A 26843-nucleotide genomic window follows, 5' to 3' on the forward strand; every position below is an offset into this window, starting at 1 on the left:
CAGAGCTTTCCAAAATGAATGCTAACCAGGTGTGTCAAGCAAGACAAATGCTGTAATGTTACAAGATGCTTTTCCTCTTCACATTCATTTTAACTTTGTATGAAAAATAACAAAAACTATTGTTTTCCTGCAAAATGTGAACTAAAATTACCCGCACTTCTGATGATCTACATAAAATGCAAAAACAAGCTTTCTTAAATTTGAAGATTTTCTAAATTTTGTTAATGTATTATGTCAGGAAATGCTTAATTGAAATATGAACAAATACAACACTTCTGTCACATCTTATTGCAAAACATAAGATGTAAAAACATGTTCTAATTTTCTTCTAACTTCTTGTCAGATTTAAATTCATAATGTAACATTTTAAACCTTCTTGCATTAAATAACCTTAAAATTTTAACTTGTAGAACTTACAAAATTAAACTTCAAGACTATCATAAATTAACAAAACAACTGCATTTGAATTATTATTTTCCCTTTAATGAATACCTTATTTATTAGAATAATATCTTGAAAATCAGAAGAAATACTGACTGCCTTAAATAATACAAAATTGCATACCAGCAGGTCTTATATCCAAACAACATCAGAAATTATCATAATAATCGTATCTGTTAGAAACCTATCTAGCATAATTATTCACCATGTATATGTGATATACAATTGATATTTTCCATCAACTAGAAATGTAAAATGTTCTACAAAATGTGATCTACATTATTACAATGTGATCCTTCAAATGGTATGACAAGCATTAGCATAAATTTATAAGTATGCTATAAATCATGCTTGAAGTCGAACAAATCTGCCATCTTATGTAAAAACACTTATTTACGGAACACTATATATAGAAGTATGATCACCTATTTCAGAAATTGATGAACTATTTATGTCTACCTTCAAAATAAGAAACTTTTATGAGTATGAACTACTTTGAATTCTGTACTTTTTATAGCGAAGTAAGATCAGTGACATCTATTTTAGAATATATGAACTACATTCATTAGTATGAACTACCTTGAATTATGAACTTTTCAGGATGTATTTCAGAGAAAAATTTGTTTTTAAGATATTTACAGAAATATAAAACCTTTTTGAAATATGTACTATTTGACAAAAAAATTAATGATATATGAAACAGGTATCATATGATGATTTTGTTTATTAATATAATTGAGCCGTGCCATGGGAAAACCAACATAGTGGGTTTGCGACCAGCATGGATCCAGACCAGCCTGCGCATCCACGCAGTCTGGTCAGGATCCATGCTGTTCACTTTTAAAGCCTACTGCAATTAGAGAAACCATTAGCGAACAGCATGGATCCTGATCAGACTGCGCAAATGCGCAGGCTGGTCTGGATCCATGCTGGTCGCAAACCCACTATGTTGGTTTCCCATGGCACGGCTCAATTATCATTTTTTGCCATGAATACAGTCTTTCTGTGGACCACCATGTGACCTGTGAGTTACTGAACAATGAGATAAGTAATGAGTCATAAAATAATACAAGATATAATCTATTTTTAAATGAATAATATAATAATATATTTCAAGACAACAATTATGATGAACTGTCTCTGTTTAAGAATACTAATAAACTTTGATAATGTGGCAGTTGAGTCCAATAAGTCCAGGGATGTTCAAAGATAATCCGTAATAGATCTCTTGTAAAGCAAATATGGATTTACCTTTACTGTAAAACAAGAGGACCATGATGGTCCTGAAGCGCTCACCTCTTCCCACATGACCCAGTTTTGAGTATGAAGTCATTTTTTCTATTATTTGACAGTGACCTAGTTTTTGAGCTCATGTGACCCAGTTTTGAACTTGACCTAGATATTATCAAGATAAAAATTCTGACCAATTTTCATGAAGATCCATTGAAAAATATGGTCTCTAGAGATGTCACAAGGTTTTTCTATTATTTGACCTATTGACCTAGTTTTCGAAGGTACGTGACCCTGTTTTGAACTTTACCTAGATATCATCAAGGGGAACATTCTCACTAATTTTCATGAAGATCTCATGAAAGATATGGCCTCTAGAGAGGTCACAAGGTTTTTCTGTTTTTATATCTACTGGCCTAGTTTTTGACCGCACGTGACCCAGTTTCCACACTGACCTAGATATCATCAAGGTGAACATTCAGATCAATTTTCATGAAGATCCATTGAAAAATATGGCCTCTAGAGAGGTCAAAAGATTTTAATAATTTTTGACCTACTGACCTAGTTTTTGACCACAGTTGACCCAGTTTCAAACTTGACCTAGATATCATCAAGATGAACATTCAGACCAACTTTCATACAGATCCCATGAAAAGTGTGGCCTCTAGAGGTCACAAGGTTTTTTTTATTATTTGACCTACTGACCTAGTTTTTTAAGGCACGTGACCCAGTTTCAAATTTTACCTAGATATCATCAAGGTGAACATTCTGACCAATTTTTATGGAGATCCATTCACAAGTATGGCCTCTAGAGAGGTCACAAGGTTTTTCTATTTTTAGACCTACTGACCTAGTTTTTGACCGCACATGACACTGTTTCGAACTTGACCTAGATATCATCAAGATGAACATTCAGACCAATTTTCATACAGATCCCATAAAAAATATGGCCTTTAGAGAGGTCACAAGGTTTTTCTATTGTTAGACCTACTGACCTTGTTTTTGATCGCACGCAACCCAGTTTCGAACTTGACCTAGATATCATCAAGATGAACATTCAGACCAATTTTCAAACAGATCCCATATAAAAATATGGCCTTTAGAGAGGTCACAAAGTTTTTCTATTATTTGACCTACTGACCTAGTTTTTGAATGCATGTGACCCAGTTTCGAACTTGACCTAGATATTATCAAGGTGAATGTTCTGACCAATTTTCATGAAGATCTTTTGAAATATATGGCCTCTAGAGAGGTCACAAGGTTTTTCTATTTTTAGACCTACTGATCTAGTTTTTGATGGCACGTGACCCAGTTTCGAACTTGACCTAGATATCATCAAGATGAACATTCTGACCAATTTTCATGAAGATCTTGTGAAATATATGGCCTCTAGAGAAGTCACAAGGTTTTTCTATTTTTAGACCTACTGACCTAGTTTTTGATGGCACGTGACCCAGTTTCTAACTTGACCTAGATATCATCAAGATGAACATTCTGACCAACTTTCATAAAGATCCCATGAAAAATGTGACCTCTAGAGTGGTCACAAGCAAAAGTTTACGGACGCACGGACGCACGCACGCACACACGCACGGACGACGGACACCGCGCCATCACAAAAGCTCACCTTGTCACTTTGTGACAGGTGAGCTAATAAACAGTGTCCGCTTGATTTAGGTCAACTGCCACATTATCAAAGTTTATTAGTATGATTTAACTACATCAGGATAACAAACATTTTCAGAGGACAATAAAAATCAGTCTTGTACAAGCAATGTAAAGCAGAAATTTTACATGCCAAAAAATGAGCTGTCACATCCGGACTCAGTCGCTCAGGAACTTCTCTGTGCTATTTGTCTCTTATTATAGCAAAGAGAAGACAATTCCTAAAATATTTGAGAATTATGCTTTTTGTCTTCATTGCCATCTGCTCATAATTATGAAAACTTAATATTCTATTCAGTAGTTCCCAGTCAGAATTGACGGTTTATTACCATGGTAATTCATGGTTTACCATGGTAGTTCATGGTCATGGGACAATGGTTTACCATGGCTGTGGTAATTGGCACCACAGTCATAAAACATGGTATCAGACCGTGGTGATTACTGATTATCAAAAAGTGTATAAATACGAATTTGAACGGGTCGTGAAAATACATGACAATTGCAGTCTATATCTATTTTTGCAAGTCAGTCATTTATTTATCATAAAATTGCTAAGATGACAACAAATTATAGTTAGACTATTGAAAGTTTACCTTTGAATCTGTCTATAAATTCAGGAAAACTATTCTATAATAACTAGGAAAACTTTTAGAGCCAAAATGCTGTCAGGCGTCTTTGGTGCATTGTAAAACTTGATGTGTGAAAATTACTAGCATGACCATGGTAGTCCATGGTCAAGCGTGGTTGAAAAAAGTTGACCACGGTAGCCCCTGGTCAAACCGTTGATCATCTTTTCTGACCATGCCGACCGTGCTCCTGACCATGTTTTCACCATGGTATTTGATGGTTGACCACGTTAAAACATGGTCATCCTTTCGCATGGGTTGGGAAGTGATTGCAACAATTTGAAATATTAAGTTAAACAAGAGGGGCATGATGGCCCTATATCGCTCACCTGAGTACCATTGCTCTTAATGATAAGATCAAGTTTTGTTTTGACATAGATCACATAGATATACACATTAAATATCATCAGGATAAGTATTTTCTTGTAACAGTCCCTTTTGACCTATGGGTCACCTACTAGTCAGGGCCAATTCCCATACCAAGTTTGTGGGTCCTAGGCTCAAATGCTGCATTTTTGTACTAGCATGACTATTCCTTACCCTGGAAGACTTAAAGAACATTTAAAACCAATCTCATTAGAAGCTGCTAATGTATATTCATTTACATAAAAAATAAAGGAAGCTCCCCAGTGAAAATGTCACCAAAATCTCAGTGAAATTTCATTGAAATTTCGTTGAAATGGGTGAAATTTAACAAAATGATAAAAATTTGATGAAATTTCATTTAAATTTCACTGAAATTTCAATGAAATTTGGTGCAATTCATTTCTCACCAGAATTTATTTTTCAGTGAAATTTTGATTGTCAAATTTTTGTGAACAAAATTTTGGTGAGAAAATCTAATGAAGTTATACATCATTATTTAGAATTAAAGCCTTACTATGTACACTCATGTGCCAAATTAATGTCCTAAAATGGCCACAAAGTTATTAATTAACAGGGGACAGCAAATTCAAAGCGTGTTTTCTTCCAATTGAAATGCAATTAAGGGTAGGATAATTTTTCAGGGTTACAATCTATATTCGCACCAAGGGAAGTAACTGGTGATTACATATTTCGTCTGCAAAGTCACATTGATAGAAGATTTGATTCCATCTGCGAAAAATACCATATTTTCATTACATTAGCATGGTTACAGTGAAAGAAAAATTGCAGAATAATTGAAAATAGATAGTTCTACAGTAAATAAGTGTTTAAAACTTTTCAAACAATGCTGAAAATTTAGAAAACATTGATGTAAGCAAGTGGGTGGGGAAATGTAGAAAAAAAAGAAGACATGTGTGAGACTAACATAAACATCACAGGAGTGATCCTTCGGTAGTCCCCTTTCAACATTATTCAAAGAATTGAAATTCAAGGAGAACTGGTTGCCATGGCAACAAAAAGGAAAAACTTAATCAAAGGCCTAAAGGGCCTGAGTCGGCTAATGATTGATGTACTGACAGTATAGTCTACCAGTTTCAGTTTGTTTTTAGTTTTTTTTTCTTAAAATTTCATAACACAGCTCGATATTTACCCAAAATATTATATCCGGATACAATTACACTTTTCTCCAGTTTCAACAATATATTTTACAAATTGTGATGAAACGAAGACATTTAGCAGCAATTGGCAGTATTAATATCAGTAGGAACTAAACAAACCAGTAAGAGCTTCTTCTTCCGATAATTTATCCGTTTACTGACTGCAAAATTCAACCCACGCAAAGCTTATAGAAATCATACGATGCGTGTTTACGTTCAATGTGGGAGAATAAAGGCTGATCGGCTATGTTACCTAACGCATCCAGATGATTCAGATTTTGTTTTTAAAAAAGCATTGTGTGCGTTTCTGTAATTTTATATACGTTTTTATACGCTTGGAAATTATTAGACATGCGTATTTGCATTATTTCTATACGTAATTTACGCTAATACGCATCTTATCTGGAGCCATGTGGAACTATTTTTTGTCTTTCGCTGGATGTTACCCAAGCTTTGTAAGCCTGCACAATTCTTAAAATGCACATTTATGCTTAATGAGTTAATTTCGAGTATTGCACAATTACAAGTCATAAATATGACAGATTACATCGTATATTGCTCATAGCAAAGGGAATTGACACAACTTAACTTCATTCATGCAGTGAACTGTTTGAAGTTTGAGAAATCTAATGGAACTACATCCCTTCACGTGTTATTCGGTCCATTTAGAGAATCGCTGAACAGCAAGGACTCGTCAAAAGGCTTTCAGCCTTTAGCTGACTCAAAAAATCTTCTTGTTTAAAACCTCAGTTCATAGGGTTTTTATATTTGGCATGTAGCATCATCTAGTGGTCCTCTACCACGATAGCTCTGATTATTCCCCTAGGGTCAAATATGGCCCCGCACTGAGGGTCACATAGAGATATATCGAGGGCTGAGCGCGAAACTATTGTAACTGTATATGAATAAAGAACAAGATACAATAGTTTCGCACTCAGCCCTCGATATATATATATATATACAAGTCATATTTCCCTACTGGTACTGATGATAAACCCGAACAGAAAATGAGGTTTTTTACCTGTAACTTTTTTATTTCTGCAATTTGTAATCAATGGTCGGTATCAAAATAAAGCTTAACATTTGCTGAAAACTTTACATAATTCAAATTTATATTTAGTTAGCAAACTCACACGAAGTGAGGTCCTGAAAGGGGTTTGTAAAATGGGGACTGTAAGCAGGTTGACTGATGATAAATTCGAACACTTTGTCATTTACAAAATTTTCTTCGTAGTATTATATTGAAACTTTCCCCAAAATGCTGCAACAGTCATTCCTGATCAAGTAATGAAAAGTGACCCAATGTCAGGCCTTCATGTGGCGACAGTGAGCATGCGCAAAAAAACACCCTCTTCCCCAGTAATTTTGGATAAATATTTTTTATACAGATAAATGTAAGTCATTTATTTATACAGAATATTTACCAATTTTGTTTTTATTTACACCAGTTGGTGTTATAAATGAAAACTATTAAATGGTGTGTTCAATTTTATAAATAACCGATTGCAATCGAATATTTCCAAGGTGTTCGACTTTATCATCTGTCCGGGTTTATCATCAGTACCAGTATATGAAAGACTTTGAAAATCTTGTTGAAGTTCTTGTCAAAAACCAAAGGTCCTAGGGCGTTGATATTTTTTTATGTAGCATCATCTAGTGGTTCTTTACCAAGATAACTCAAATTATTCCCCTAGGGTCAAATATGGCCCCACACAGGGTCACTTGGTTTATATAGACTTATACAGGGAAAAACTTTGAAAATCTTCTTGTCAAAAACCACAGGGCCTAGGGCTTTGATATTTGGTACCATATGTAACATATATAATATTATATAGAAGTCTACTACCAAGACTTTTCAAATTATGTCGCTGGAGTGAGAAGAGGCCCAAACCCCGGGGTCCCAAGTTTTACATAGACTTATAAAGGGAAATATTTCTTTCCTGAAACCACAAGACTTAGGCCTTTGCTATTTGGTATGTAATTTTGCCTTTTGGTCTTTTACCAAGATTGTTCAAATAATTACCCAGGGGTGAAAAGAGGACCCACCACGGCAATGATTTTTTTTGCACCGATTTGACTCCGAAATTCGGCGTCTTCCCAACTGACAGAAATGGTCAAAATTCCCAAAAAATGCTTAAAAATTCCCCAAAACGAGATGATTTTTCCCAATTAGATTGATTTCTTGTGAAAGTTGAACTAAAACGATGTAAATAATCATAAAAATTCCGACTCTAATTATGGTTTATTCGCAGAATTTTGTTGCCAACTCGAAGCGCGTTGTTTACATAAAACGGGTCACGGCATAGTACGGCATTTAGTATGACTTTCATCACGCTCGCTAAACGCTTTTTTATGCGTCAAAATGAGCCGGAAAAAATTGTTAGAAAATTACCTAAATTATCGAAACATGTGGCTAATTCCAAATATTATAATAAGAAAATAAAACTTAAACACGCCATCGGTACTCCGGACATTCGAACATCTTTTGGTAAAGTTAAAGAGAAATTAAATTCAAATCAAATGTCAGAAAAGCAAAGTGATCTGTCCAAGAAATCTGAGTCCCCACAAAATGACCCTCAGAAATGAACAGAAGCTCATGGTGACCCTAAGCTATCTGAGCCATCAGATCCTGTGACATCAGAAAATAACATGTCTGTCTTGTCTGTTCAACCTCAGTGCATATTTGAATGAAATAAATTAACCTTAAAATAAAACTTTTCAAAATGATTTCTTTATTAAGGTTTGTTAATTTTTCCCAATTTTGACGTTTATCGTGCTAAAAATTCTCAACTGAAAAGACATGGGCTGTTGCCAAAAAAAAATAAAAAAAATCACTGCACGTGGGTCCCAAATTTTACATAGACTTGTATAGGCATTTGTTTTTAAAATTGTTCATGTCTGAAAGTTCAAGTCCTATAAGCCTTTGATTCTTAATGGTATGTAGCATTGCACCTAGTGGTTTCTCTAACAAATTTGGTCAAATTATGCCTCCGGAATGAAAAGAGGCCCCAGCCTGGGGGTCACTTGTTGATTATGAATTACATAGGAAAAAATACTTCAAAAATTTTCTGATCTTTTTTCCTAGACTATTCAAGTACAATTAACTGATGACCACAAGTAATTTGGGGTCACTTGACTTTGACCTTGACCGTAGTAACTTTTCTTGCTTTATAAGATACAGCCTTGAAATTTTGCCAAATTCTTTACATGAAATTTCACTGATATTTCTGTGAAATTTTAGCGAAATTTTGACAAAATGTCTCTGAAACTTCTCTGAAAGAATTAGGCAAAATATTGATGAAATTTGGTGAAATATCATAGAAATACAGTAGAATTCCGCTATTAAGACCACCCATGGTTCTTCGTAAAACTGGTCTTATTAGCGGTCTGGTCTGATTAGTGGACAAGGCTATACGGGGAAGGTCTGGCAGATAATAACACATTGGGATACAATCAAGACGCAATAATGGCAAACACAGTGTTAAATTTATATGTAGCTTTATTTTCTTTAATTTCTTTAGCCTTAGATACTCAAACTGTGTATTAATTAAGGACGCACTTAACTGATAATGATTTGAATTTTGTTCAATTAAAGACAATTACAACAATATCAAACAATTTCAAACTTCATTTTCCGCTGAAATCCCAAACGTATTTACATTAATAATAACAAACAAACACCGTTTAGATCTAATTAAATCCGTTTTAATCCAGTCAATTCGATCAGCGGGCATTCGTCTAATTACAAACAAATTAATTATTTCAACAATTTCTCATGTTAAAATAGCGATGTAAAACACCAAACATCTTTAAATAACAATTTCAGACAATCAAACAGTTTGATACGTTGTTTTGATAACGTTTGAAAGACTTGATAGCAATTAATGGATAAATACACAATGTACACGCTTAACGTGTTAACACGATGTCGCACGTGTGAATTCCCGTGGCGATTCGCGGTAACATACAGAAAATATTTGAGTGGTCGTAATTGCGGTGATTAATTAAGTGTGAAAAAATCAAACAGTTCTGAAATTGGTGGTCGCATTAGTGGATTAGCGGTCTGGTCGCATTTTCGGACAAACGACCATTGGTTTTAAGAAGAAAATATTCTGTTCTTTGCAAAATCGGTTGTATTAGCGGTGCGGTCGTAATTTCAGCGTGGTCGCAAGTAGGAATTTTACTGTATCAATAAAACTTTACCAAAATTCACCGAAAGAATTTGGCAAAATATTGATGAAATTTAGCGAAATTTCATAGAAATATCAATGAAACTTCACCAAAATTCACCGAAAGAATTTGGCAAAATATTTATGAAATTTGGTGAAATTTCACAGAAATATCAATGAAATTTCACCAAAATTCACCGAAAGAATTTGGCAAAATATTTCTGAAATTTGGTGAAATTTCACCAAAATTTTACTGTTATTTTGGCGAAATTTTAATGAAATTTCACCAAAATTTTACTGATAATTTGCCAAAATCTTTCACTGTTATTTCACTGATATTTTATTGAAATTTCACTGAAAAATCAGTGAAATTTAACTGATCATTTTCACTGGGGAGGTAATTTGTCATAAATTCAAAATGCAAAAGCCAAAATAGCAAATTTTGGACCATTAAGGGGCCATAACTCTGAAACCCATGATGGGATCTGGCCATTTTCCGAAAAGAACTGAGATATTATGCCAATACAACTTGTGTGCAAGTTTAATTAAGGTTGATTGCAAAATGTTGTCTGTATCGTGTTCACAAGCCAAAAATAGCAAATTTGGCCCTTTAAAGACTCTTGAACCCATGATGGGATCTGGCCAGTTTTTCAAAAGTACTGAGATATTACGCCAATACAACTTGTGTGCAAGTTTGATTAAGGTTGATTGCAAAATGTCTCTATGGTGTTCACAAGCCAAAAATAGTAAATTTTTACCCTCTAAGGGGCCAAAACTGTGGAACCCATGAAGTGATCTGGCCAGTTTTGAAAAGGAACTGAGATATTATGCCAATACAAGTTGTGTGCAAGTTTGATTAAAATTGACTGCAAAATGTGGTCTCTATCGTGTTCACAAGAAATTGTGAACGGACAACCGACGGACAGACGAAGGGCGATCACAAAAGCTCACCTTGTCGCTACATGACAGGTGAGCTAAAAAGGGAGATAACTGGAAAATTATTCAAGACAGTAATACACTTCATAACCTTCGCAGTCACAAATTTCACTACTGAACTATGTTACACTGGAATCTCCTCAGTACTTGTATAAAAGCAATCTCCTGACATATGGAAAAACAAGATGACTGGTGGAACTGATGAATGCACCCTGCTAGTAAATATTGCTTTGTCAAGCAATCATTATGCATTATATCCAGAAATACACCATTGGGGAATTCAAATTCTACAAGGACATGTGGTAGAGGTATTAAGTTATTGTACTCATAATATCCTTTAACCGCATTATATTTTGACTCTTTTGAATATTTACCTCAGAGAAAGAAAAAATAGATCTTGAGAGATTACTGAACTTGCATCCTTTCTTTCTATCATTATGTAATTGCCTTCAACTGTATACCCTCACACCAACATTTAGAATATTTGTACAAAGCAAATACATTTTTTCCCCTTTAAAATTTATTTGACCATATAAAGTTTCACATAATTATGCAGCTAATTTATGTTTTGTAAGGTATAAATCATGCTTAAATGACAACAACTGACATTATGTCCTGCAATTCAATTAATGCTGCCCATATCATTTTTCATTTACATTAAGAACTTCACACTAGTGACATAACATGATGTTGTTGGGGTTTTTTTTCATTTTGTGACAGACATGATTCATGTACTTCATATTATTAGTGCCTTACATAAGTGTTGAGATTTGAACAACATTTTGCAAAAATATGGAAAAATATTTCAGGATTATTGAAATATCACATTAGAAAAGAAAAAAAACAAGAGCGCCGCCAAGCGGGGCAATATACGCCCGAAGGGTTACACCAGAGGATGGGAGCAAAATTTAAAGAACTTGACTGTTGAAGCCCAAAGGACAGGAACAACAAAAAGAAGAAATTCCAAAAAAAAATCTAAGTCCACAAAAAAATTCTTACCAGGTAAAGTTATGTCAAAATACATCTAAAAATTGGTTGTACCATCCATGTTGTACTACAGAAAAGTGGTCTCGGTCAATAATAAAAAAGTTTCAAAAAAAGCTATTTATAGTAATAAATAAAAGGTTTGAGCCTTCCATTTTGTGTCCGCTCTGTATCTCCTAAACCCCTTGAAGGATTTTCATCCAACTTGGGTCAAATAATCACCTCATCAAGAGCTCATGTGTCAGCCATGTCAACTCAAGGTCAAGGTCACAAGTCAAGGTCAGAGGTTTGAGCTCTGTATCTCCTAAACCCCTTGAAGGATTTTCATGAAACTTGGGTCAAATGATCACCTCATCAAGACGTTGTGCAGAATTCATGAGTCAGCCATATCAGTTCAAGGTCACAGCTAAAGGTCAAAGGTTTACCCTTTCACTATCCATAACAGTGGCGGGGGATTTAGCTGTCTTTCAGACTACCTTGTTTCTTTAGCAGCACATGTCAAATTGGTCATTATTTAAAACTAGTTATAACACATGTTAAAATGAAAACTTTGTCTTACAGTTAAGATCAACTTATCTTTCATTGTAAACATCTGAACCTTTGTTTTCATTTGTGATTACACTACCCTTGAAAATATAGCACCTGGTGATTACACTACCCTTGAAAATATAGCACCTGGTGATTAAATTACCCTTGAAAATATAGCACCTGGTGATTAAATTACCCTTGAAAATATAGCACCTGGTGATTACATTACCCTTGAAAATATAGCACCTGGTGATTACACTACCCTTGAAAATATAGCACCTGGTGATTACACTACCCTTGAAAATATAGCACCTGGTGATTACAATACCCTTGAAAATATAGCACCTGGTGATTACACTACCCTTGAAAATATAGCACCTGGTGATTACAATACCCTTGTAAAACAAGAGCTGTCTCCATAGGATGACACATGCCCCCGATGGCACTTTGAATGAATAGTTATGGCCGATGTTAGAGTTTAGGACCTTTGACCTACGGAGCTGGGTCTTGCGCGCGACACATCGACTTACTGTGTCACACATTCATGCGTAGTTATTTTAAAATCCATGCATGAATGACAAAGATATGGACCGGACACGCCCATCAATGCACTATCATGAAAAATGACCTTTAACGTCTAAGTGTGACCTTGACCTTTGAGCTACGGACCTGGGTCTTGCGCACGACACGTCGTCTTACTGTGGTACACATTCATGCCAAGTTATTTGAAAATCCATCCATCGATGACAAAGATATGGACCGGACACGCCCATCAATGCACTATCCTTTAATGTCTAAGTGTGACCTTGACCTTTGAGCTACGGACCTGGGTCTTGCGCGTGACACGTTGTCTTACTGTGGTACACATTCATGCCAAGTTATTTGAAAATCCATCCATCGATGACAAAGATATGGACCGGACACGCCCATCAATGCACTATCCTTTAATGTCTAAGTGTGACCTTGACCTTTGAGCTACGGACCTGGGTCTTGCACACGACACGTCGTCTTACTGTGGTACACATTCATGCCAAGTTATTTGAAAATCCATCCATCGATGACAAAGATATGGACCGGACACGCCCATCAATGCACTATCCTTTAATGTCTAAGTGTGACCTTGACCTTTGAGCTACGGACCTGGGTCTTGCGCGCGACACGTCGTCTTACTGTGGTACACATTCATGCCAAGTTATTTGAAAATCCATCCATCGATGACAAAGATATGGACCGGACACGAAAATTGCGGACAGACTGACAGACTCACAGACCGACGGACCGACAGACGGTTCAAAAACTATATGCCTCCCTTCGGGGGCATAAAAAGGGAAGTAATACAAAAAGAAATTATTGTAAGAGAACAAAAAAGGGATCTGCCAAATAAAAACAAGAGATCACAGAGTGATCTTGGCGCCCACCAATGTGCCATTTTTGAGTGTTCCAAATTTCAAGACTTACTGACTAGCTCAAGGTCAAATTTCATTTCCGTACACAACACTGTGCATGTAGTCCAAATTCGAAAGGTGTAGCTTGAGAAATGTGAAAGTAGGTCACTAGATCAATTTCAAGGACGAAATGTGAAAGAAGGTCACTAGGTCAAAATCAAGGTCAAATTACACTTCAGAACACAAATTTATGCATGTGGTCCAAATTTAAAGCCTGTACCTTCAAAAATGTGAAAGTAGGTTACTAGGTCAATGTGAAGGTCAAAGTTTGTTTCGGTACACAATCCTATGCATGTGGTCTAAATTTGAAGCCTGTAGCTACAGAAATGTGAAAGTAGGTCACTAGGTCAATCTTAAGGTCAAAGTTCATTTCGGTTCATAAAACTATGCAAGTGGTCCAAATCTGAAGGCTGTAGCTCGAGAAATGTGAAAGTAGGTCACTAGGTCAAAATCAAGGTCAAATCTTATTTCGTAACACAGAACTATGCATGTGTTCCAAATTTGAAGCCTGTATCTTCAAAAATGTGAAAGTAGGTCACTAGGTCAATGTAAAGGACAAAGTTTGTTTGGGTACACAAAACTATGCATGTGATCCAAATTTGAAGGCTGTAGCTTGAGAAATGTGAAAGTAGGTCAGTAGGTCAAAATCAAGGTCAAATTCCATTTCGGAACACAAAACTATGCATGTGGTCCAAATTTGAAGCCTGTACCTTCAAAAATGTGAAAGTAGGTCACTAGGTCAATGTCAAGGTCAAAGTCTTTTTCAGTGCACAAAACTATGCACGTGGTTCAAATTTGAAGGCTGTAGCTACAGAAATGTGAAAGTAGGTCACTAGGTCAAAATCAAGGTCAACTCCTGTCAAGGTTCATCTTGCCACTCAAAACCATACATGTGGTCCAAATTTGAATGTTGTAGGTTATTGACAAGAAGATTTTAAAATCTTTTCCCTATATAAGTCTATATGAACCATGTGACCCCCCAGGGCGGGGCCATATCTGACCCTAGGGGGATAATTTGAACAAACGTGGTAGAGAACCACTAGATGATGCTACATTACAAATGCCAAAACCCTAAGCTTTGTGGTTTGGACAAGAAGATTTTCAATGTTTTTCCCTATGTAAGTCTATGTAAACCATGTGACCCCCGGGGCGGGGTCACATTTGACCCTAGGGCGATAATTTGAACAATCTTAGTAGAAGACCACTAGATGATGTCATATACAAAATATCAAAGCCCTAGGCCCTGTGGTTTTGAACAAGAGGTTTTTCAAAGTTTTTCCCTATATAAGTCTATATAAACCATGTGACCCCCGGGGCGGGGCCATATTAGACCCCAAGGAAATAAGTTTGTAGAGGACCACTAGATGATGCTTCATACCAAATATCAAAGCCCTAGACTCTGTGGTTTTGGACAAGAAGATTTTCAAAGTTTTTCCCTCTATAAATCATGTAAATTATAGAAATAAACAAAGGGCCATAACTTACTAAAAACTTGTTGAACCAGTCTGATTTTCAGGGGGACACAACTAGGGTACCAATACACCATTCTGACAAAGTTTGGTCAAAATCCCCCCGGTAGTTTCTGAGGAGATGCGATAATGAGAAATTGTTAACGGACGGAAGGACGGACGGACGGACGGAAGGACGACGGACCACGGACGCAGAGTGATTTGAATAGCCCACCATCTGATGATGGTGGGCTAACAAGAGCACAGCAATGCAGAGCAATATACACAAAGCAAAGTCATATATGACCTTTGACCCCTAAGTGTGACCTTGACCTTGAAGTGAGTCATCCAAAACATGCGCTCTGCATGTCGTCTCAGTGTGGTGAACATTTGTGCCAAGTTTCTTTGAAATCCTTCAAGCAGTTCAAGAGTTACAAAGCGGACACGAAACACACTCATATGACCTTTGACCCCTAAGTGTGACCTTGACCTTGAAGCTAGTCATCCGAAACAAGCGCTCTGCACGTCGTCTCTGTGTGGTGAACATTTGTGTCAAGTTTCTTTGAAATCCTTCTGGGGGTTCAAGAGTTACAGAGCGGGCACGAAATTTCTAACGGACGGACAGACGGACAGACAGACGGACACCGGCATCATAACATAATACGTCCCTTCGGGCATATAAAAATAATGTTTAGTTTTGGCAAATGTTTATTATACCAAAATCCACTGATGATCACAGAATACAATTTTTTCTTCAAACTCATACTTTTTTAAACCAGAAATATGACCCAACATAGACATTTAAAATCTGCATTCTCACTGAGAAACTTGTTTATCATGACCTATTTGTTTATAATTTCTAATTAATTTGCAAGACTATGATGTCTCATACCACAATATCATCATAGAAAAACTCGAGGGCAGGCTAGCTGTCACTCTAATATAAAGTACTCCCACCTATAGAGAAAGAGACCAATCATAGTCTTGGCCCTGGTAATAAGTAAAACTACTATTTTTCTGATGATATTGTGGTATGTGACATCATAGTAATTCATTGCGCATACCTAACCATTATTTACTGGGAACCAGTCAGCGGTACTTTTAATACTGCACATGAACTTTTACAGTTAGATACATAAAGGGAGATAATCAGAAACAATAGATTCAATAAAACTTTCTTCTTTAATTGTTCATCAGTATTCAGACCTTTGACTAGTAGTTTAGTAAACAATTACCGGTATCAGAAGTAAGAGTTAACAAGAAATTAATATATTTTATGTTCATAACAGAAAATGTGGAGCCACATTTTAAACAAAGGCATTATGACCCCTGTGAAAAAGGTTCATGAACTTCATGAATTTATTCATGAACAAATTCATCAAATAGTCCATGAATAAATATTCATGAGAGTCAAAATTTATGTTTCATGAATTAAAAATGATACATGAACAAGTTCATGAATATTGAAATTCATGAAACATAAATTTTGATTCTCATGAATATTTATTCATGAATCTTAATTCACGAAGAAGTTCATGAATATCGAAATTCATGAAACATAAATTTTGATTTTCATGAATTTTAATTCATGAACAAGTTCCTGAATATTGAAATTCATGAAACATAAATTTTGATTTTCATGAATTTTTATTCATGAACTATTTCAGGGTTGTAAAAACTTGTGACATTTTAAAAGGATTTCATAGTTTTTAAAATGAACGATTGATGACAACACCATAATTACTTACTCGATATTCAGTATACTCATGTTCCTTTTAAACCATTCCTAACTGTAGTATGATAAATATTCCCTTTTTCTTTGCTGCACAAACTTCTCAAAAATTGCTGAATCACATGTGCAAAAAAATTCCCAGCATGCAACAAAATAATGGAAACTGATCATGTGACATTATGAATTTAATGTTCATGAACATTCACGAACAGTTCATGAACTTATTCATTATTGTAAAAGGTAATAAACCTAAGTTTTATGTTTTATGAATGAACAGTTCAGAAACTCACAATTGGGTTCAAGAACTGGTACTGAACTAGAAAAAGGTTTTGAATTTTAGTACTTTTAATGAACCTGTGTTCATGAACAATTTTGGTTCTTAGTCTAATACCAACAGTAACTGTTCAGGAACTGGTAAAGTTCTGTAAGTTATTGAACTTTTGCAGTTTTCGAACCAATGGTCAAGAACCATCATTGTTCTTGAACCACAGTCTAAGAACTGTTATGCTGGTTCAGGAACAGTTTTTTAAGTTCTTCAGAAGTTCTTGAATGTTCAAAAATTTAATACTAGTTCTAGAAAATCTTTTACCGGGGAAAACCATAACCCTGTAGTTCCTGAATCACAATTTTAATCATTATATGAATTTCATTTTCAAGTTCATGAATTTCTTAAATTATTTAATGGATTTTCTGAAATGTTCATGAACTGCATTTACAAGTTCATGAAATGAAAGTAATAGTCTTGAACTTGAGAGTTCATGAATTTAAGTAAGTGAACTTTTCCTTGTAGTTCATGAACTTTTTTGATAATTCATGAAATAATTCATGAATTCTTACAAATTCATGAATAAATTCATGAAGTTCATGAACCTATTTCACAGGGGCAGTGTTTAAAAATGCTCAATTTTATTTTTGCTCTGTCACTTTTAAATTAGACTGAATTGTGCTGAAACACTGCGAGGGTGAGCACTCTGCTTCTACAGACAGACCACCAATATTTTGTCAAAGAAAACTTCCAAAAAGCGAAGTATGTAAAAGGCAAATTTAATATTTGTCGTTTCCAAGTCTTTGTCTATGTTTCAGACTTTTAATGTTAATGAATATGGGCCCAGCCCTCAAGAAAACAAAATTTGTATTAAGATGGTTTTTCGTTCTTCCTAACAGTCCTATTTACTAGGCTCTAATATACAACAGTGATGTGTTAATTTATCATCACCAATCATGCGTAAATGACACATAACATGATCACCAACAATTTTTTTTAATCATTCAAGAATTTTGACATCTTAATAAGCTAGATTTACTAGCTGCTATTTTTTAACACAATACACCTGTAAAAAAGTATACTAAGGGAGGAAACTGTAGCACTGTATTCATGGAAACCATTACAGCTGTATTTACACTTGGTACACAACATGACTTTTTACTTTTTACAGGATTACCATCTTACAAAAAAATCAAAATCTACAGTTGATTTTTAATTCTGTTTGGTCAATGTATTTTTTCTTTCTCAATGTTTGTTTACCTTTTTTGGTTTAGTGCCCTTTTTCAGTTTTGTCATGGCAGGCACTATTCCTGGATTCTGTACCAGTACTAACCTGAATGTTCTCTGTAACTAACTGCCAACTTATCCCCATGAATCATAGATGGAGGGAAAAGGATTGCAGACACAATGTCTTAATTCTTTCAAATCATCACAGAGAACATATGCCTAGTCTGAAGATCGGACTGACCACAATCCACAGGTCACCACTCTATCTACTGAGCTGTATGTGATGGCAGATTTGTTTTTCTCCATGTGTTTTTTCTTTTTCAACCAACTGTAGTTCAACATTTTATCACATGATCCAATCAGTTAGGCTTTACTTATTGCATGCACAAAGGATTATCTTATTTTTCCAGAAACCTGTCAAATGAATTCCTGAGTTTAATAGCTAGAAATACAATAAGAGCTGTCCTTAAGACAACCGATACTCAACTATTCGAATCATTGTCCCAGAAGCAGGAATATTACCCTAAATGTTAAAATATCTATAGAGTTTCAATCCAGTATCTGCATTAGTTTTCATGAAAAACTTTAATCAGAAGTTTTTAAATTCCAAAGGAATTATAATTTTGCAAAATACATATCAGAGTTATGGGACTTGATGCTATGACCTAGTTTATAAACCCGAAGAAACATGTGAAGTTTCAATTCAATATTTGCATTAGTTTTTAAGATAGTAACTTGCATGCAAAACCTAAGTCCGAAAGGGGGCATAATTTGACCAAAGAGTTATGGGACTTAATACTATCACCTAGTTTTATAACCCCAAAAACACATGTGAAATTACAATTCAATATCTGCATTAGTTTTGGAGATAGTAACATGCATCTAAAGCTTTAACAAGGATTTTGTAAGTTCCAAGGGGGCATAATTTGCCCAAATACATGTTAGAGCTATGGGACTTGATCCTGTCAGTAGAAAAAAAAGGTTCAAAGCTATATGTCTTTAAATAATAGCTATATGTACTTGCATGCAAAACTTAACCAGGATTTTCTAAGTCCAAAAGGGGGCATAATTTGACTAAAATGCATGTCAATGTTATAAGAATGGATGCTTTTAATGAGTTTTATAACCATGAAGACACAAGTTTCAATTCAATATCTGCATTAGTTATGGAGATAGTAACTTGCATCCAAAACTTTAACCAGGATTTTTTAAGTCCAAAGGGGGGCAAAATTTGGCCAAAATACATGTCAGAGTTATGGGACTTGACCTAGTGAGGTTGGTACTTGACCTAGAAAAGGAGAAAATAAGTTTTAAATGAAGCTATATACGTACTTGCATGCATAACTTTAACCAAGGTGTGATGCCAATGCCAGATCGCGTGAGTAGAATAGCTTGGACTATTCTTCGGAAAGTCAAGCTAAAAACTGACTGCATTGAGCAAAATGCTCAAACCTCCGCGCAGTAAACAATCATCCTTGCCTTCAAGCAAATCACGTGATGATGGTACAACCATTTGATCCTAAAATTGCCGCGCACTTGGCAACGCCGGGTAAATCAAATGCTTGCCTTAATCTACAGTCAAATTGAAGTTTACGTCACAACCTTTAAGAACACAATGAAAATATCTGATATATCTATATTTTGCAATATGCCACTCGTCAAGTTCTCTTACTGTATTCAAAATACCGTCAAGTAATTTCATTGTTTACATGTTTAGCAGATGCGCGATACAACACCTGAAAAAGAAGTAATTTTAGTATTACTGCATTATTTCTTAGCTTTTTGCTCGTTTTACAAACAAAATGTATAATATTTAACTACTGAGATAAAAACTCTGTACAACAAAATTAAAATAATGAAAAATGTAACCTGGCTGAAATTCAGCCCAATTTATAATACTGTACTGATAAGGGGAAGTAAATCTGTGTTGTACCGATAGGGGGAAGTAACACTGTGTTGGAGTTTGAAAATGCTCAAGGTGCATTTCAAACATAGAAAATAAAAACCCGCAGATCACATAAATGCTCGAGGAGCCCAGGGGCTTGAAACATCCATGCTGGAGGAAACAATCACCTTCACAGCGATTTTACTTCATAGAACATTTAAACTGCAGCCAGTAAAATCAATATATACTTTCAATCCCTATTGTGTCATTTCAACCAGTAATATTCAAGTTAGAAATTAATATCTTAGTTACAAAATTTTATAAAGCTACCTTTTTTTCTGAGACTACCATTACTCTGGCGCAAAACATGAATAGACAGAAGCCGTAAATAATGTAATAAAACTTCTTTTTTTAAGTCTTACTGTCTATAATTACTTTAAAATTTACTCACTAAAAATTCTTTACATATTTACCTTTAACACAATGTTTAAAACAAGTCCAAATATACAACTTTTGACTTTGATTTTTTATTACATGTCTATCTTTAAAGGTACTTGTTCATCAATGGAGAAAAATATTTGAACAAACAATCTGCGTAGTAAAATAAAAAAATGTATATCTGACACGGAGACATAAAAGAATTGACTGAAAAACAATACTATATTTCATCAAATTTATGTGGAAATCCGGTTTTATTTATTATCATTATACTTAGCAACTCAGACATTTACTTTTTTTAAGGCATTGTTTTACTCTACAATTTGAAACATAACAAAATATGTTAATCAATCAGTTGATACCAAGGACAACTTTTACAAAACACTATTTTAACGAGTTTTGAAATTACTTCAATTTTACAACAAAAAAAACCTGAATGTTTCACTTTAAGAAAAATGCAGCATATATAATGTATGGGCATTATCATGAAAGCAGTATTTTCTTATCACAGTTTGTCAACATTTAAACTGCCAAATCTAACATAAAGTAAAATTAAATGAATTCAAAACATACCGCATTGTCAATGGAAGATTTTTATACTTAAGCTAAAAACAAACCCTCCCTAAACAGCGATTTGGAACAGAATTTCACTACAGAACAACTAAGTTTTAAAAAATATGACAAAAGAGAAAGAAAAGGATTTATACCATATCTGGCTAGAGGATGTTTACATCAAATAAACCCAAACAATCAATGGAGTTTTCCATTACACAATTAACTTATTTTACCTCATCACCTTGGGAAACGCTTCATTAATTTCTCAAAATCCGCAAGGCCATTTTTTAAGTGGTTTAACTGAGGTCATAATACAGACTTAATATCCTTAGATAAAATCACAAAACATTTTACGAGACATAAATTTCGAACAACTCATAATTGTCCTCTCATAATTTATTAAAGGTTTTATAACATGTTTCTGTGAGTTATTGAAAACCAGTATATTTTTTAATTTAACATGAAAACAAGAGTACCGCTTGCAGGTGCCAATACTTGTTTGTAAGTGCTTGACATCAGGTCAATATTCAAGAAAAAAGCTACCCTATAGCTCTTATCTTGTACTATATAGAAGTCTATTTACAACATGTGGCCCCAGCCTTGAGACCCTCAGGGGCAGAAGTTGAATAAACTTAGTAGAGGACCACAACACAATCTTACATACCAAATATCTGAACTGTGAGCCTTGCAAGATTTTGGAAAATTTTCCTATACAAGTCTATTTACCATGTGCCACGGGGCGGGACCATTTTTAACTTCAGGGGTACGATCTGAATAATCTTGGTAAAGGACTACAATATGATGCTACATACCAAATATCAAAGCCCTAGGTCATGTGGTTTTGTGCAAAAAGATTTTCAAAGTTTTTCCCAATATAAGTCTATATAAACCATGTGATCCCAAAGGCGTTCAGTTCATAGAAGCGCAGTCTCTGCTCCAAAACTGCCTGCTTTCCTACCAAGACCTTTCTTCGGCTTTTCATCTTTTTTCATTTGAAACCTAGTTGGTGCAAGGTCTTATGTAGGTGAGAACGGTTTCAGGATATGCCAGATCTTCCCGAAGAGCATAAAGAAGGTTCTGTAGTGCGGGAAGCTGGCAGCGAACGGTGTAAAACTAAAGAATTTTGTTCTGCACTGCCGTCTCATCAAAACTGTCTATGCTTTTGTACCTGGTCTTCTTGGTTACTATAGCTGGATGATGAGCATTTCCTTTTTCCTTGACAACAGGCAGCACGGTTCTTTCATTGACGCCAGTAGCTATGGACGTTCTTAGGGTGCATGCACCTGGTGGTAACTTGTAAGGCTGCTAAGATTTTAAAGAAGCTGAAGACTTTTGAAATTATGCTTCTATTTTGGTCACTCTGTGTTACCATTTTACGTGTGTAATAAAAATCAATTATATACATTTAATGTAACATGAAATACGGTGCACGCTGATTTCTTATTCAATGGCTTTCTACCTTACATTGTAACCAATGTAACATTGAATTTTAGTTGTTGGTTACCGAAAGACTACGGAATAAAACAATTATGTTATTCTACCTGTTTTGCTCGTTTTTTGAGATTACCCTTATCTGCATAAGTCACAGATTAACTTCGCCCCGCCAGCCAGGTCAAATAAAACGCACAATAGAAGAGAAAACATAAACACCTCTTAGAAGAGAAAATCTCTTCTCAAAAGAGAAAATACTAACAGATAGAGAAAACACTCCTCTGGAAAACGAAAAAACAAATATTTACAATTACAAAAAATTAATATTTTGTGATTCCATCTTCTAAACTTGTTCTTGACAGAATGAAAATTATGTAAAGCATAGAAATAACAAAATCAGCAAAATCACGAGTACTGCATAGAAAATCAGCAAAATCACGAGTACTGCAATAGCAAAATCAGCAAAAGCACAAGTACTGCTATAGCAAAATCAGCAAAATCACAAGTACTAATAGCAAAATCACAAGTAGTGCAATAACAAATTCATGAGTACTGCAATAGCAAAATCAGCAAAATCACAAGCATTGCTACAGCAAAATCACAAGTAGTGCAATAACAAATTCATGAGTCCTGCAATAGCAAAATCAGCAAAATCACAAGCATTGCTACAGCAAAATCACAAGTAGTGCAATAGCAAAACCACCAGTAGTGCAATAACAAATTCATGAGTATTGCAATAGCAAAATCAGCAAAATCACAAGTACTGCTATAGCAAAATCAGCAAAATTGCATGTACTGCAATAGCAAAATCACATGTACTGCAACAGCAAAATCAGCAAAATCACATGTACTGCAATAGCAAAATCAGCAAAATAATGAGCAGTGCAAGAGCAAAATCAGCAAAATCACAAGTACTGCAATAGCATAAGAAAGTAAGCCTATACTAAAGGGCTTCCAACTACCTATGACAACAGGGCTAAATGCTGTATAAAGGTTGAAAAAGTTATGCATTAATCAACTATCTACATCTGAAATTACTAAATTTAAGTCTATAAATTATTAAACCCCATGCCATAGATTACTTAATTCAGGGCTATAAATTTTAAACTCAGGACTATAAACAAATCTTATCAAGAGGAAGAAGAAATTTCAACTGGTAAAATCACAATGTAACTTGCAATTTTGAGTAACATTTTTCCTTCCAGAATTTCATGCATCTGAAAACTTTCTTTTGTGTTTGTTAAAATACAGTCATGGAAATCAGAATTCAAGGCACAGTCCATAAAATAAACAAACCTGTTTGTAAACATGGACTGATCCAAACGGAAGGGGAAGAAGCATTCTATAGAAATATTTCGATGGCAAAATACAACACATCATAGCCCTGACCAACCTATAAACCGGGCCAGTCTATTTTATAAGTACAACAACATGGTTGACCCATTTAAACAAGTTGTATGTTAAGTACAGCTGCCTAAATGCATGCATCTACAAAAATCAATCTCATCTTCACTGTCATTTTGTGTGTATGCAAGTGCTTAACATTGGAGCCCTGTAATTCTTTTGAGTTAAACAGCTATTCACAACTACGATGATACCTGTCCTTAAAACACCTGTGCACTGAGACCATCTGTCTCTAAAGATCTGTAAAATAAACACTTTTTGGCTCTCTCTAGTGTCCTATTTATACAGTATATGGGTTTCATTGTACAAGGATACGTACAAGTTATAAATACAGTCAAAGCTGTGCTAAAGACCACCTCTGACCAGAGACCATATGGCTCTAAAGACTGCTGGTCTTGCTCCCTTTTCTAACATTTACAGTGTATATCAGTCTGTGAATCGAGTCTACGTGCCAATAAAATCCACATTTTATGTTTCCCAAGTGTGGTTTTGTAGGCAGGTTTTACTGTATTGTTAGTTTCAATGTGATGTATTTCCTTACCCAGTTTTTGCATCAGCGAGACTGTCATCACTAGCAACTTTAATCAACTCCTCCGCTGCTGCGTTTCTCATCAGCTCTCTGAAAAAAAAGAATATACTGCATTTTAAAGATCAAATTATTTATTAACAAAGTTGGAGAAATTGAAATTCATCATCTCCAAACAGAAAGCAGCAATAAGGAACCCCATTAAGAAGTCATGTCTATATGGGACTTTGGAGAGGAACCAAGGACACAGGGGCCCTAAGCAGGGCCACTTTCCACCCCAACTTTGACCCCAGAGGCATGATTTGAACAAAAGGATTTGTAAACAAGGCTATATATCTAAGCTCAAGGCATTGGGTATTTAAACAAGAAGATTTTTAAAGTTTTTTTCCACATAAGTCTTCATAAAAAGTGACAATACTACCTGGCAGCCATGTTTTTGAGAGATACAGCCAGAGAGAGAGGGAAAGAAAATGGATTTCGAAGAAGTGATTAATAATTAAAACCATGAACTTCCTGTATTTACCTAGAAATATAATAAAACAGACCACAGTCACGTATATCATCTAAATACTGCCTGTTACAATGAATTACAGCAAAAACTACCTTCTTAAACATGATGGAGAGAATATCAACAAGAACTATGTTAAAATAGTTGTAAATATCATTAATGGGAGAATGGGAGTTGCTTTTATTGGGTGAGCATGCCAATTGGGGAATATGGTACTATTATTATGAAAGATGATACTCTTTAGTTTATATAAGAGGTCCGATTGAGTCCAAGTCACTTGCCTAAGGCGGACCTTGACCTTTTGACAGAGTTTGGTGAACAATCATCAAGCTGATCATTAAAAAGTTATTTAAAGCTTTTTCTATTTTTGCTGTGGTTGCCTAAAAATTTTATAACATACTTGAGAAATCTCGTCCATAATAGTCCGTAAGTAGTAGTTTTAACAAGAGCTGTCATAGGAAATAGCGTATTCGACTATTTCAATGCTGAATAGTGAAATTGGGCACATCTGAGGAAGTTGCAGATGTCACTGCAGTGTTTAATGACTCCAATGTGGATGAAGATAATACTTAAATCTGTGTCAAAAGTATTAAGTAATAACAGGGATAAAGTGTGTCAAAACATTAAATAAGTATAAAAGGGACATAATTCATGTAAATTTTTCGCAAAAGTAATTCACCATTGTGTCATATCATGTGATTAATAATGTGGAATAACTGTTTAAAGTTTGAATCAAATCCGTTTAGTAATAATTGAGATATTGCATCACAACTTGAACCTGATATTTTAAGTAAAAAGAGGGCATAAGTTATAACATACTGGTGCCAGCATTATGGACCTTGTGTCATATGGTGTGGGTGAAGATGTGGAACAACCATTTTAAGTTTGAATCATTTCAATGACATAGAAATCATATATAGCCATTCAGAATGACATGTCTTCTTACCAAAAATTAAAAAAAAACATATTGAGATGTTTTGTTATATATAAGAAAATTAACCTGTTCTGAAAAACATGTATCTCCCCCTAAAATTTGTTGTTTATGCATATATGGTCATTTTCTCAATGAATAAAACTAAACCTGGAAATTCACAATGAAAGTGGTCTAGAACTTTTCTCAATACAACTAAGCCAAAAAATGTAACTGTTACATCCTTTATGACTTGTTAAAACAAATGTCATCAACAACATTTTAGACTACTTCACACGTAACACTGAGTAGTCACTTCCTATTTGGTGTAATCAGTCCTTTTAGGAAAAACTTCTATATTATTAAAGTGCAATTTTCACCTAAAATTGTGCAAGTAACTTTAATGCATGAGAAAATTACCAGTTACAGCTTTATAAAATCAGTTTTTAAGGTTTTACGGATGTTTCAGTTTACTGGTCAAATTTCCTCCGAAACAGCTAAGCTTCAGTCGCGACATAATTTCTAGCCTCTTTTCCTTGCTGGGGCTTATTTTATCACTTTTTGCTCTAAACTGTGCAAAAATCACACACTTTTACTGTAAAATATACCTAATCTCACCTTTGACACCTAGTAATTAGCAATATTTAGGCTGTAAATATGCATATTTATAAAATACACCATAAACAGTGAAATTGAAATATTTTAAGTTTTTCTACACTTTCTCTTCGCACTGAAACTGTCATATTCTATCAAAATCTGACCAGACTAGCCCATATATATAGCCTAATCTGAACAAGTTTTAATTTTTACTCCTGCTCAACTTCTAGTGGGAGGCCACCTTACACCATATTTGGATAGATTTTCTACCTGAACCCTGCTTCCCCTCTGCTGAGGTATACTTTTCAATATCATGAAGAAAATATATTAAAAACTGTTGTTTTAATTTTTACAAAAAATGCCCGGAAAG

At 34.8% G+C, this 26843-nt stretch overlaps 1 protein-coding gene and 1 long non-coding RNA gene across 8 annotated transcripts in view; one reads left to right on the forward strand and one right to left on the reverse strand.

The window, feature by feature from the left end:
* The window catches only part of LOC123539742 (potassium channel subfamily T member 2-like), a 171372-nt gene that overhangs the window by 128936 nt on the left and 15593 nt on the right, over positions 1-26843 (reverse strand). For all 7 annotated transcript variants that reach the window (XM_045324486.2, XM_045324484.2, XM_045324482.2 and 4 more), the window contains exon 2: positions 24474-24551. In XM_045324486.2, the coding sequence (XP_045180421.2) occupies positions 24474-24551 (78 nt within the window). The remainder of the gene's footprint in view (positions 1-24473; positions 24552-26843) is intronic.
* LOC128549757 (uncharacterized) overlaps positions 1-26843 on the forward strand; it is a 132455-nt gene that overhangs the window by 13030 nt on the left and 92582 nt on the right. The gene's annotated exons all lie outside the window — the stretch shown is intronic.

This window comes from Mercenaria mercenaria, chromosome 16 (assembly GCF_021730395.1).
Source record: "Mercenaria mercenaria strain notata chromosome 16, MADL_Memer_1, whole genome shotgun sequence".
Lineage (NCBI taxonomy): Eukaryota > Metazoa > Mollusca > Bivalvia > Venerida > Veneridae > Mercenaria > Mercenaria mercenaria.